Below are 13,951 nucleotides of genomic sequence, written 5' to 3' on the forward strand. Positions count from 1 at the left end.
AGCAAATAAAATAATTTGCTAGGCGGAATTTCTCATCAGTGACCGCGCCATAGCACTAACATATAATTAAGAGACGAATAACACGTGTCTCATCGTTATACACTATAATTTTTCAAATTCACCGCGCATCGTTGTGTCTGGGGAGAGTCATTCTCTGTTAGTGCCTTATTATTTAACACACTAACCGGTAAAGTTTCCACTCATTTACCTATTTATTTTTCCTGAAAATTTCGTTGCCTCTTGCAAGCTTTTCAATAGTCAACAACTATTCAATAGTCAACGACTTTTCAATAGTCAACGACTAGTAGAAGAGTAGAAACTTTACCAGTGAGTGTGTTGAATAATAAGACATGAAAAGAGAATGACTCTCCCCAGATACAACAAAATATGCTTCAACGCACAAACTCACATCAAGAATCTTGCAAGCCAAATACAAAAACGAAGTATATATATGTGTTTGTGTGTGTGTGTCTACACACAGACACACATATATATATATATATATATATATATATATATATATATATATATATATATATATACATATAATACCACCGAAGTCGACTTTGCCTTTCATCCTTTCGGGATTGATGAAATAAATACCACTTGAGCAGCGAGGTCGAAGTAATCGACTTGCTCCCAATCCCCTAAAAAGATTATTAAGAGACGGCATACTGGTATCACTACTTCTTTCTCTCTCTCTCTCTCTCTCTCTCTCTCTCTCTCCACCACACACACACATGCACACATACACACGCACACACATATATATGTATGTGTCATTATTGATTTCAAATTTTGGCTCAAGCCCAGCAAGTCCGGGGCAAGGGTTAAGTCGATTACATTGACTCCACTGTTCAACTGGTACTTATTTTACCGACCCCGAAAGGGATGAAAGGCAAAGTCGATGGCATGAACGGGATAAAAGACAAACAGCTAATCTATTTATATAACATGGAAAAATGTGAGCATGAAAAGTAATATTCTTAAGATTATAAACCTGGAAAAGTACAGGACAAGTTATTACACCTGTAAACGTATAGGACAAACTATTACTTCAAGTAAAGTAAAGAATAAGAAACTCTTTAAAATATTGCAGCAAAGAATGCCAGTTCTTCTAATTTATCACTCTTTACAGTTCTCATCTTTTAAATTTATTGTACAAAACTGTTCAGCTAATTTGTAAGTTTGTCTAGTTAGTCACTTTTCTCTGTATTTAAGATAGTAAATTAGTCAGATTCTACTTAAATAAGTATAGTGTTATTTGTAAACTATAATAAAATATTTTTAATATTCAAATTTTAACTTTAGCTGCGATATTTTAAATAAAAAGTTTCTTATTCTTTACTTTACTTGCAGTAATAATTTGTCCTATACATTTACATGTTTAATAACTTGTCCTGTACTTTTCCAAATTTATAATCTTAAGAATATTACTTTTTATGCTCGCATTTTTCCATGTAATCCATGATTTTTCTAGGCATTGCTGTTATAAGATAATTAATAATGTGTCAATTAATAATTTAGGATTTTACCTTATAAAATACTGGGTAGGGGGATACATTGGCTGCTATTTTTAACGTGTCGGGCGACCAGGTAGAGGCTCTTTCATTGGTTTGATTGCGTGCTGAGATTTGTTTACACATATATGTATAATATGCATATATATCATCGACAGAAGTTAGAGAGTAAGTCAAAAGCTGAGAGTTTCGTGTATTGGCACTTTTCAAACACGAATTTGTCCATTGTTACTCTGTAATTTGTAACAAAATAACTTCAAAAATATAAAATTTTGTCAAGAACGTTAAGAGTAAACCCTGTAGTATGTGACACATTGTACCAGTATCGGAAGTTTCAAAGTGTTTAGTTAAAAAAAAATAATTAAATAATCTGTACGTTAAATTGAATAGATCCGAAATGGATAAAGAGCAAAGTCGACCTAGGCGGAAATTGAACTCAAAATGTAAACAAGGCGAAAAATCGATAAACATTTCACCTTGCGCGCTAACGTTTCTGACAGGGCACCAACTTAAAACGCAACCATTCAATTTTAGTGATATATTCTTTATTCTTATTACCAAGTGTTACTTCCTTACTCTCTTGCTGACACGAAATTTCGTTGCATTTCACCCCATAACTTTTATTCTACTAATTTTTGTTCAATGCGACTAATGACTCTGAATTCCTCATACATTTTTCTATCATTTAAGCCTAAAAAAAGTATACTTTTATTTTAAAATTAAAAAGTTTCTGTTAATTGAATGTGAATAGGTGACTTACTGTCCCCCCACCCCTTGATGTCGCAGATATTTTGATGTAACTTTTTTTCTACTGAACCAAATCTCAAACTATTTATGCCAAAGTGTAGCTGAGGAGATGTCCTCTTTAAAAATGTTAACAGTTTCCAATTTAGTTGAGAACTGAATTAGTGGTGAAGCTCGGAAGCTGCTGCAATTGACGAAATGGTGAACTTAAGAATATATTCAACCACTACCGTAGCTGAATGATACTCAACAAATCCAATAGTTACAGAAAACTGGAGCTACTAATTTGCGTACCATAAGAGTTAATACTATTTTAATATCTGGGGTATATCAATGGGGATCTGAGTCTACACAGTATCAATGTATGTTATAATATAGGTATCCTATATAGTAGTTATATAAACAAGGCTAGATTCAGTGAAACAATTTCTATTTCAAGATAAGTTTGAGCTCAGGGAAGAAACCTTAAATTCCTTAAATTTCCTATATGCAAATACATTTTAATCTTTAGATTATAAGTTTTCAGAGTTAAATCAACAGCAAAACTAACCATAAAAATGTTTATTGAATTACACCAACATATCAAAACATATGCATTGTCATACAAGATGCAATCTGTGACTTTAATAGTGAAAGTGAGAAATGTTGCAATGAAAACGAAATATAGGACTATTTGGTGTATTACACTGTAGCAATATACATGTATAGCGAAACACACTGGTATGTCTGACATTAGATATGACTCTGGGGGTAAGATATGATTGAGTTAACACCAAGTTTACAGATTAAATAAATATATATCCCAATCATATATGAGAGAACAAATGTTTGTCGGACGATTCTTTAAGAAAATTTAATCAATAAGTGTTGGAATGGAATTATTTCGCCAAATCAGTTTCTACAAAACACTAGAGGTCTCTAGGCACATTTTCTGTTTTAAATATTGTATTAGTCCTTAGTACAAATGAATGCACATCATTTGATCATCTTTTATCTCAGTATAAAAATTCTTTTATACAATTTAGTTACACAGCAATAAAACAAGTTGATCACTATTTCCAAGTATTTGATATTTAAGACATGCTTTGTTCTTCCTGAATTGTGTATTTTCTCATCCAAATAGCAATCAATTGTTTTAAAGGAAGTAAGCCGTATCAATTATTTCTTCTACGGCTTCCCAACATACTATAAAAGTTATACCAGAAATTGAAGTGAATATTCAAGCTTTCCGCAGCTTTTTCACTTGACTAGCTTCCTTGGAATGAATTCTTTTGCATTATTCAGGTAGATATAGGATTCTTGAGAAGAATAACATGAAGGGACTGACATTTATATTCAGAAGTAGCTCATTTAGTCTTCATTTTCAGCATGTCTATTTTCCAAAACACTCCACATTTGTTGAGGTTTATAAGAACATGGCATTAACGTTACATCACTTTCAACGTTTTCTAAGCACAGGTTACTTACATTATGGTAGATCATTCTATTCTGAAAAAGAAAAACACAAATAAATTTGTTACACTGCATTTCAAATTACTACAACATTCATAAGGTAGGTAGAAATAATTATATAAAGCAATATGCTATCAACTAGCAAAAACAAATGGCTAAATATTAATATATACTTATATTTATATTTTGTTATGAAGCTGTACTGATAAATAGTCAATTACTTGACTAATCATGACCGGAGGTGGGTATCAATGAATGGTAAGCTCTACTGGTATTTCCTCGAAAAGTAAAATGAAAACAAAACTTCTTCCTTGCAGACGGTTGACCTGTTATATGGAAAATTATATCATATACACATTTACAGTTTTATTACCTATACAGAGCAACTGTCATGTACTAAATTAAGGACAGTGCCTAATCTGATATTAGAATATTAATTGAAGTATCACCTACAGAGAACAGATGCAACTGGACATTCTCCTAGTCTTATACAAAATATTACCTACGGTACTTAAATAAGAAGGTTTAATTTTAACTTCTTACTCTTTAACGTATTTCTACCTAAAGGCTGTGGCCATACCTGAGTACGCCAGTATCATTACCTTTTCAATGGCCATTTCTATGTGGTTGGCTTTTGATGAAGGAGAGGCTTTGATATTGCTGCCTTCATTTGAGTTCCTTACCGCAATTTAGGCTCGTCTTGGATCTACAACCTATCATATTTCATTACTTCAAGAAGAATGTTTTATGGAACTGAGGATTTTTCTGGTTTTGTATTGTTTGGAGTATTTTGAAACTTTTTAAATGATGTATCTACATTCAATCATAGTTTTTCAAAATGATATGGAACATGTTTCCAGAAATCTGCTGTTGTTCATTCTCGATTCAGCAGTGAGAAAAGATGTTCTCTTTAGTGTTCGAGAATATCTTACGAATCGCGTCAGGGCGCGAGTGTTGTCTGCTGCTGAAAAGTTGCCCGTAGATATCTATACTGAGCTAACCGTTTACTTCGTTCCACTAATAATTTTCTTAGATACCATCATCTCTATAGTTTTGAGGCTTTATTGGCACCAAATACTCTGTATTTCTTCGGGTTTGGTTTGATATTAGTGCTTAAATTTTAGATATCGTGATAGTCTATGAGCTGACCTTGTGTTTTACCTATGTGATGAGTGAGTCTTCCTCTTTTCCACGGCAAGCTGACTGATTTCACCGTTGTTATTTTCAAACTAATACTGGATTTTCGTTTTTGCTGAAACCAATGTTACTTCGTTGTTTCAATGCTAATATTCCGAACTGATAAGCATTCTTCAATGAAAGAACGATAGATGGGATGTTTAGAATTGAGACTTAGATGATTGATATTTATGTCTGGTGACAGATTTTTTTCTAACTTTGAAATACCATTGATTTCATAGTTTGTCACAAATGATGATTTCCATGAATGGGACGGATGACAAGTGCAATGTTCAACAGATATCAACACTATGAGCTTTTCTAGTAACAAGGACAACATTCTTGTATTGACGTCTGACGATGATATAGTCCAGAATCTGTCAGTATCTGGATTGTGAATACATGCATGTCGTCTTAAATCGGTTGCGGAGTCGGAACTGAACGTTAGTGATGAAGAGGGAATTTCGAACAGAAAAACAGGATTGGAAAATTGGTTGGGATTACAGTTTCTCACATCTTCTTCCTTAATCACTAACATCTTCTCATTGCTGACGATCTCTTCTTAATTTTTCGTTGAAATCACCTATAAGTAAACACCTGTCTCTTGTTGGTACTTTCAAAATAATGTTACTCAATTGTTGGTAAAATTGACTTTTCATATCTTCACTGGCATCAAGAGTCGGAGCATAAACTGAGATCTTTATCTTTTTATCTTTTACCTGTTTCAATCATTAGATTGCGGCCATGCTGGGGAACCGCCTTGAAATTTTAATCGAATGACTCGACCCCAGTACTTATTTTTTCAGCCTGGTACTTACTTTATCGGTCTCTTTTAGCCGGACCGCTACTTACGAGGACGTAAACACACCAACACCGGTTGTCAAGCGATGATGGAAGGATGAACACAGACACAAAGCCATACAGATATATATATATATATATATATATATATATATATATATATATATATATATATATATATATACATACACGACGAGCTTCTTTCAGTTTCCGTCAACCAAATCCGTTCACAAGGCTTTGGTCCGCCTCAGGCTATAATAAAAGACATTTTCCCAAGGTGCCACGCATTAGGACTGAACCATGTGGTTGAGAAGCAAGCTTCTTACCACACAGTCACTCCTGCGCCTATGAGAAATTAAGTTATGTTGGGGGTAATAACACCCAAAGTGTTATATATGATTCGTTGATGACAGCTGGAATCAGTTGGCCTCGAAAAATCAAGATTTTAACAAGCAATACCAATTCTTTGAATTCGTTCCTCAACTACAGCCTTCCCTTTCTAAAAGAATATATAGTCAGAACTTATCTGTTCAGGTTTTCCTTCTCTTACGTGTTGAGTTTTGCATAGAGCATCGACAATTCTCTCGAGACAAGTACCGTATGTTGTTTTTGACTTCTAATGTTATAACGATCAAGAAGTGTCCTGTCGTTCCACGTTCCAAAGAAGAGATTGATAGATCCATGTTCACATAATTTACTATATTAATTTCAACATATAAATATCAACAATTACTAATTTGAATTAAAAGAAAAAACAGCTTTTGATTTTCAGAATGCAAAAGCTGTTTGGTAGCTTAATTCTTGAGTTTATCATTGCAAAATACGTTTATGAATTTTGCTAAGTGATTTCATATACCTTATTTACGATATATCAATACACGTTTTTGTGAAAAGGTTTGTAGCATGTTTTTACTCACCGAAAGTAAAGTCCAAACCTGGTTACCTTTCATATCATGGCATGATATTGCTCTTAAATCCTTCTTAAAGTCTAAACAGTTGTCATTTATTCTTAGTTCGTTTTTTGTGGTATAATAAATATGCTGAGAATAGAATATAAGGAATAAATCTTTATTAATTTAAATACCTTAATATAGCAATACAATTGTGAATATTTACAGCAAATATAAAATAATATATTAGTTTTTTTTTCAACTAACTCAACTAAAGTTTTAGGTTTTACGGAGAAAGCAAAAAACCTGGATGTTAAATAGACTTGGTTAAGTTAAGACTACCTTGATTTTATCATAATTTATTTCAGACTCATAAAATACTTAACCTATTAATTTACACCTTGCCTGTGGACCTTGTGTCTAGTAGGAAAAAATTAATAAATTCTACTTTACGTCATGCAACATCTCTGAAATATTTCAGTATTTGCACATTCTTGTATAAACCATAACGTTATATACAATAGGAGACTTTCCCATCATTAATAGTATCACTGGTATCAATGCTATCTGGAATTTAGTACTCCTGTTAGGACCATGAATTAAAGTCAGAGAATAAACTCCAGACTGAACACGACCAAAACTCTTCAAGACTACAACGACAGAAAAGTGGTTGTAGACATGACTAATGATTGATTTCAATAACATCTGAACTGGAAGAGGTGGGCATACCAGACCAGACGAACTGCTTAAGAAGACACCACGTGAGACTACAAATGAGTGAGTAGATATTTTGTAATTTCATCACCTAGTACCACATTCCTCATTCGGAATGTGTCACACAGCATGGCCCTGAAACCATAGTGTGTCATTCCCTATAAAGTGAGATCCAAAGCAAATAAATCAATGCCAGCAGCATTTCTTCCAGTTTATATTTCTTGTATCATTTATATTTTATTTTATGTAAAAAGCACAATTGGGATGGGATAAGTACTACTAAGACAGCATTTGTGTTGCTTGAAGTTTCTAGTCTGGACGTTGGTTGGAGATGTCTGACACTCACCTTCAAAAACCCAGGGGCTATTTGCGATTTCTAATTCTACGTCTGCGTTTTATTCAGGAATAACACGACCCAATCTCAGCGAGGAAGTCTACAGAACAAGTGGGATAAAATTTGGACGCCCCTTTTTGGTTCCAGGTTGGGCGGCCTCACCCAGCATGTTACTCTTAATGTGTTCGAGTCTAAGAAAAATGAGTTTGGATCTATCAACTTAATCTGTTTTGAAAAGAATGATCTTTACTCTATTTTATTGATATCTTTTGTTTTGGCCTTCTGGTGTTCGCCAACAAACGCAGATAACTGCTGAAATAGAATAATCCCTTAATTATTACTTCATAACGTTAAACTGAGTGACTATAAATGCAGTAATTAAATATGTAGTAGATACAGTGCGTCAAATGATTACATGCATAATCACTTCTTAATTTTGTATGTAACTTGAACCTTGACATGTAACATGTGGTTTATACAGTTTTATTACATTAACTATTTCATTGATATAAGTATGAGCTCACCAATCAAGCACAATATATTTTTTTAATAAGTTGGAAAACTAAGATCATTGGTTGTGAGTTGGTGTGAAATTCATCTCTGATTTCTGCTTTTCTAACCGAAGCAGATATATAAACGAAGACAATAGAGACTGAATTGACAGAGCAGAGAAGTAATACAATGATAGAACTGTCTCTGTTAGATATATTTCAACAACAAAAACAATATAAATGACTTGAGACGCGATTAATATTAAATGTAAAATTTGAAAAGTATAATTTTATCGATCTTCTACTGTCGCTCTTCAGTGTCTGGAGTTAAAATTTCGCTGATGCTGGTTTTGCATACCTCACAGGTCGTCAATGAAATAACGATAATATACTTGAATAGACTTTCTTAAATAGACACGTTTACTTGCGTCTTGTCAAAAGATTATATATGGATATTGCACTACAAATGGGAGGTTCGGAGGAAACATTCACAGTTATGTTTAAACAAGATCATAGTATATGAATTTGATTCTACCTGAATTGCACTCGCTTTATCACATTTGGTAACCTCTACACGCATTCCATTAGCCGCTACTAGGCAGTTTCTAGAATCCAAATTCATTACCTTAACAATAAAAACCGAAAATGTTATTAGATTTTGTTTTACAATTCATCGAGAAAATGTGTTTATTTTTCAATGGGCCCAATTTGCCTTTGAAAAGCAACGAAGACCCGTGATTTTCAATGAGAAAATGTAGAAATTTAAAGAGACAATGGAGACTGGAGCATCACAGCGTATTGTTAGTTAGTTTACAATTAAATAATTCAATGTATGATATTCTAGTTTTACTCAAATATTCCTTGAACCTTTTCTGGAATTGGTTCTAAGATTCTAGAAACTCAAAGATTTCCTTTTTTATTTTTAATTAGCTTAAAGTTTATCAAATTCTACTGTGAATAATTAATGATAAATATAAAACATGATTTTGCAATTATAATTAATTTTAGTATAGCTAATTTTGTTCCAATGATTACCTGGAATCATGGATGGCGTTATTGCTTTGATGGCAAACATTGGTAGGTGGTATGGCCATATACCATGTCCTGGACATGAATTAGTTGGGTAGAAAATTATCTATCACTGTAATTAAGATTTCATTATATTTGAAACATATTTACATAGAGAAATAATGCGGAGAGCCCGTTACAACGCGAAGAGAGAATTAATCTACTATAATAATACTCTTGTGTTTTTCTCCGTCACAACATATGAATGAGAAAGGAAGGGATGAGAGCAAACTGACGGTGACCATTCAACGCTGAAAAGAAAATTCAAACAGCATTTCAACTCTGTGTGAGTATATGTGCGTATGTGTATGCGTGTACAAGGGTAGTATGTGAATGTATGTGACATGGAAAAGTGTATTAATTGGATTTACTATCCGTATTTATATATAAAATACTACCCTTAGCCGTAATTTTTGACGGCACGGGGCCAGCTAGTCTTATAATAATGTTGCTTGTCATTTCGTTACTTAGCCTGTCAGTAACGCTTTCACGTGATTAGAGAAAAAGAGGGAGAAAGAAAAGAGGGAGAGAGAAAAAGAGGGAAAGAGAGAAAAGGAGAGACAGAGAAGTGTCCATGACGTGAGATAGAGGGAATGTAACTGAAACGCTTTCACGTGATTAGTTGAAAGAGAAGACAGGAGAAAGAAAAAGGAGAAAGAAAAAGAGGATAAGGCGAAGAGTGAGACAGAAAGAGGGTGGAAGAAAAAGAAAGAGAGAAAAGCGTCTGACGTGAGGCAGAGAGAACGTAATATTTATTACGTGCTTTGAAAGTTAGTTGAAGATAGTGATATATAGAGAGTTAGAGATATAATCCTCGCAGCGGGATGATATTCTGATGGGGCGATTAAAGAAAGGTAGAGAGAGAGGCAGAGAGAGTGGGAAGGGAGTGAGAGGAGCGAGAGAGAGAGAGAGCGCGGGGAGAAAGAGAAGAGAGAGAAGGAGAGGGGAGAAAGAGAAGAGAGAGGGGGAGAGGGGAGAGAGAGATGATAATGGTGGTGATGGTGGTGGAGGTGGCGGTGATGAGTGGATAGTGAAAAGTGTATTTTGTATAGCACCTATCACTTAACGCATGCGCATAAGTGCAATTCCGTGAAATATTCACGCTTATTTACGTGGAAGATATATGCAATTTAACAAAAGGTTGTATCATATGTACGAGATTTTTTTTTTTTACTTATGGGGGAAAATGGAAAAATTAGAATGAAGATCTATTTTATGAGTGCTGTGTGTTAAGTCCATAAAATTGTGCATAGAGTATATAAAGTATATATATATATATATATATATATATATATATATATATATATATATAAAGTGTATTAAGTAATCATCGTATCCCAATTTGTTTCACTTTTCAACGAGTAGCAGATGAGCGGCTATCTTTCCATACAGACACAACACAGGCTACGCTTTCAGGTTTTTTAGATAAGGTTTTCAGAAATATCCCAATAGGTTTACCATTAACTCCGTGAAACATTCACGGGTCCCGCAAGTACAATATTTTATTAATTCCTTAATAAAGCAGTAAACGAATTATCTAAATCTAGAGACCACCACATTTATATAATCACATTATTTTCATTATTTATATATTAGATTACATTTGTGAAGGCGCATGGCTCAGTGGTTAAAGCATCGAGCTTACAATCGTGAGGTTGTGAGTTCGAATCCCGAACCGGACTGCGTGTTGTGTTCTTGAACAAGACATTTTATTTCACGTTGCTTCAGTTCACTCAGCTGTAGAAATGAGTTGCGACATCACTGGTGTTAAGATGTATCAGCCTTTGCCTTTCCCTTGGCGGCGTGGAGAGGGGAGACCGGTATGCATGAACGACTGCTGGTCTCCCATAAAACAACCTTTCCCTGACTTGTGCTTGGGAGGGTAACTTTCTAGGTGCAATCCCATGGTCAGTCATGACCGAAGGGGGTCTCAGCATATTACCTTTATTTACCTCATATTTACTAATATTGTCGTGCAACACTCAGAGGAAAATAAAGCCGTGTTGTAATACGTTATATTTTTCAATATAATTTTCCCCCATCTATCTTAATATTTTATGCGCAGTTTGTGCTGCATACTACTGAGAACAATTCATGTGAGTATCTACTAAGCATATGCTCGTATGAACTATTAGGAATGTTGATGTTATTTACACCAGTATTGGGACGCGGTTTAATTAGAATTACATTAGTAAACACGTCGTGGAGGCACAATGGCCCAGTGGTTAGGGCAGCGGACTCGCGGTCATAGGATCGCAGTTTCGATTCCCAGACCGGGCGTTGTGAGTGTTTATTGAGCGAAAACACTTAAAGCTCCGCGAGGCACTGACAGGGAATGGTGTGAACCCTGCTGTACTCTTTCACCACAACTTTTACTTCCTGTTTCTGTTGTGCTTGTAATTCAAAGAGTCAGCCTTGTCACACTGTGCCACGCTGAATATCCCCGAGAACTACGTGGAGTGCTCAGCCACTTGCACATTAATTTCACGAGCAGGTTGTTCCGTTGGTCGGATCAACTGGAACCCTCGACGTAGTAAGCGACGGAGTGCCAACAACAAACTAAACACGTCACGTTTTAACTTCATTTTTTAAAATTCATGCCATCAAGTTTATCTCGGTTATTTCCCTCATTTTACTTAGTTATGCAAATTGTATTGAGTAACTCATTTTATAGACACTTTCAGTCAGCTGACAATTTTTGATGTGTTTGCCATTCTCTGAATGTTACTCTTTATTTGTATATTAAATGCATGCAATTGGTACACTTGAACAACAATATTAACACCCAACAACATTTTTGATAATAGATGGCTATTATGATGCTTATAATGAAATACAATATGTTTACTAAGTTACAGTTCCCGCAAACAATTTACAGGCGTTTATTGTGGGTCACTGTTAACAATGACGAACCTTCCTAGTTATTTTATCTAACATAACTCACTGAGTTTCAAATTTTATATTTTCCCGAATTTCATATCCCGACTAATCAAATAAATAACAGTATTATATAAGAAGAGCCAAGTATGACATTCACCTCTAGCTGTTCCTACTTAGATGCCAACGAAAAGAGAAACCTTATCTAAAAGTATGAATTTTCTTTCTTTTAATTTTCGCGTTCAATTCTCCGCTTGTGTTTAGATCTTTTCAGCTTCAATAAAATAGATATTAATAAAAAAAAAATTAAAATAGATTCAGCTCATTATATCTTTTCAAATATTGTTGTCTTTCCTAATAAAATGAAATTTGTATAAATATTGGTGATCAAGGAGGCGAGCTGGCTGAATCGTTAGCACGCTGGACGAAATGCTTCGCGGTATTTTGCCCGTCGCTACGTTGAGTTCAGATTCCGCCGAGATCGACTTTACATTTCATCCTTTCGGGATCGATAAATTAAGTACCAGTGAAACATTGGGGTCGATGTAATCGACTATCCCCTCCCCCAAATTTCAGGTCGTGTGCCTATAATAGAAAGGATTTGTCTATTTGCTTTTTTTGTCTGTCTTTACGCTCTGAGTTCAAATTCTGCCGAGGTCAACTTTGCCTTTCATCCTTTCGGGGGTCGATAAATTAAGTACCAGTTTTGTACTGTGGTCGATCTAATCAACTGGTCCTCTCCCTCATAATTTAGGTCCTTGTGCCTAGAGTAGAAAAGATTAATATTGGTGATCTAAGGTCCCGTTATTTGACTCAAAATATAAACAAAAACAAAAGAATAGAATTAACTCTTGTGTGAATTTAGCACAGAAACGCATAAGTCAAACTATAGAATTTTTAGAGGAAAAAATCTGTTGAAATGTGGAACAAATTATATAGATAGTTATTATGTCCACTTATGAGAGGAATTAATTGAGACCTTACCAATCCGTCATTAATGACTTCTTTAATCCATAACATTTCAGGTACTATATTTTTCAAATACCATTTAAAAGTTTTACATTTTAAGTTTTCACGGAGTGTTTTTCTCTGACTAACATCACCATAATTTACCTAGAAAAGATCAAATCAATAATTTCTAGTACAATATACCATTTTCCTGGAGATTTAAAAAACATATCGACTTCGTAAATAGATTGCTTTTAAATACATTATAAAATTATTTACCATTTCAAACTTAAAAAAAAAAAACGATTAAACATTATATTTTAAGAAATCTTTTAAAAATATTACAACAAATAACAGTATATCTGAATATGTTCGGTGATGATTGAACCAGATACACGAGGAACAACGTTGAGTACTTTTTAATAAAATGTTAATCATAGTGATTATTTTTTGATTAGACTGGTGGCCTCGGATGTATAGACAGAAATGAGATCGCTTCAATTGTCACGTCTTTAACGACGGCTCTGATAATAGAAAGAAGAACTATTTTCAAGCAACAATCGTAACCAAATTCCATGATTAATTAGCTTCATGGTATTCTTTGGCTCTTGCTACAAGTATAAAAATCAAAGAAATTAGATTCAGGTTATCTTTTAGAAATCAGTTTTACTCACCAAATTCCAGTTAATTCGATTGTAATATATATTTTTGTAATTGTCCATCCAGACTTCCGCTAATCTTATAGCGTTTTTCTTTACTACAGCAACACCCTTTGGCCACTTATAAGGGGAAGATGCCCGAAATATATGCCCAACATGAGAGCACGGCATAATATCCATACGACCTCCACACATCCATGTCTGCAAAAAATAACACCCATATAAGAACGGATGAATGTTGTAACCAAATGGTGTAAATAAGGTCCACCGTAGTTCT

The 13,951-nt window shown here is 34.2% G+C and overlaps 1 protein-coding gene across 2 annotated transcripts in view; it reads right to left on the minus strand.

Annotated features, from left to right (window-relative positions):
* Positions 1-2,810: 2,810 nt before the first annotated feature.
* LOC106871029 (polypeptide N-acetylgalactosaminyltransferase 13) overlaps positions 2,811-13,951 on the minus strand; it is a 35,335-nt gene continuing 24,194 nt past the window's right edge. For both annotated transcript variants that reach the window (XM_014917287.3, XM_089357586.1), the window contains exons 8-12: positions 13,690-13,875; positions 13,052-13,180; positions 8,658-8,747; positions 6,611-6,733; positions 2,811-3,752 (exon numbers count right to left, since the gene is read on the minus strand). In XM_014917287.3, the coding sequence (XP_014772773.1) occupies positions 3,615-3,752; positions 6,611-6,733; positions 8,658-8,747; positions 13,052-13,180; positions 13,690-13,875 (666 nt within the window). In that variant the 3' untranslated portion in view covers positions 2,811-3,614. The remainder of the gene's footprint in view (positions 3,753-6,610; positions 6,734-8,657; positions 8,748-13,051; positions 13,181-13,689; positions 13,876-13,951) is intronic.

The sequence above is a fragment of the Octopus bimaculoides genome, chromosome 9 (assembly GCF_046866305.1).
Source record: "Octopus bimaculoides isolate indiv1 chromosome 9, ASM4686630v1, whole genome shotgun sequence".
NCBI classification, from domain to species: domain Eukaryota; kingdom Metazoa; phylum Mollusca; class Cephalopoda; order Octopoda; family Octopodidae; genus Octopus; species Octopus bimaculoides.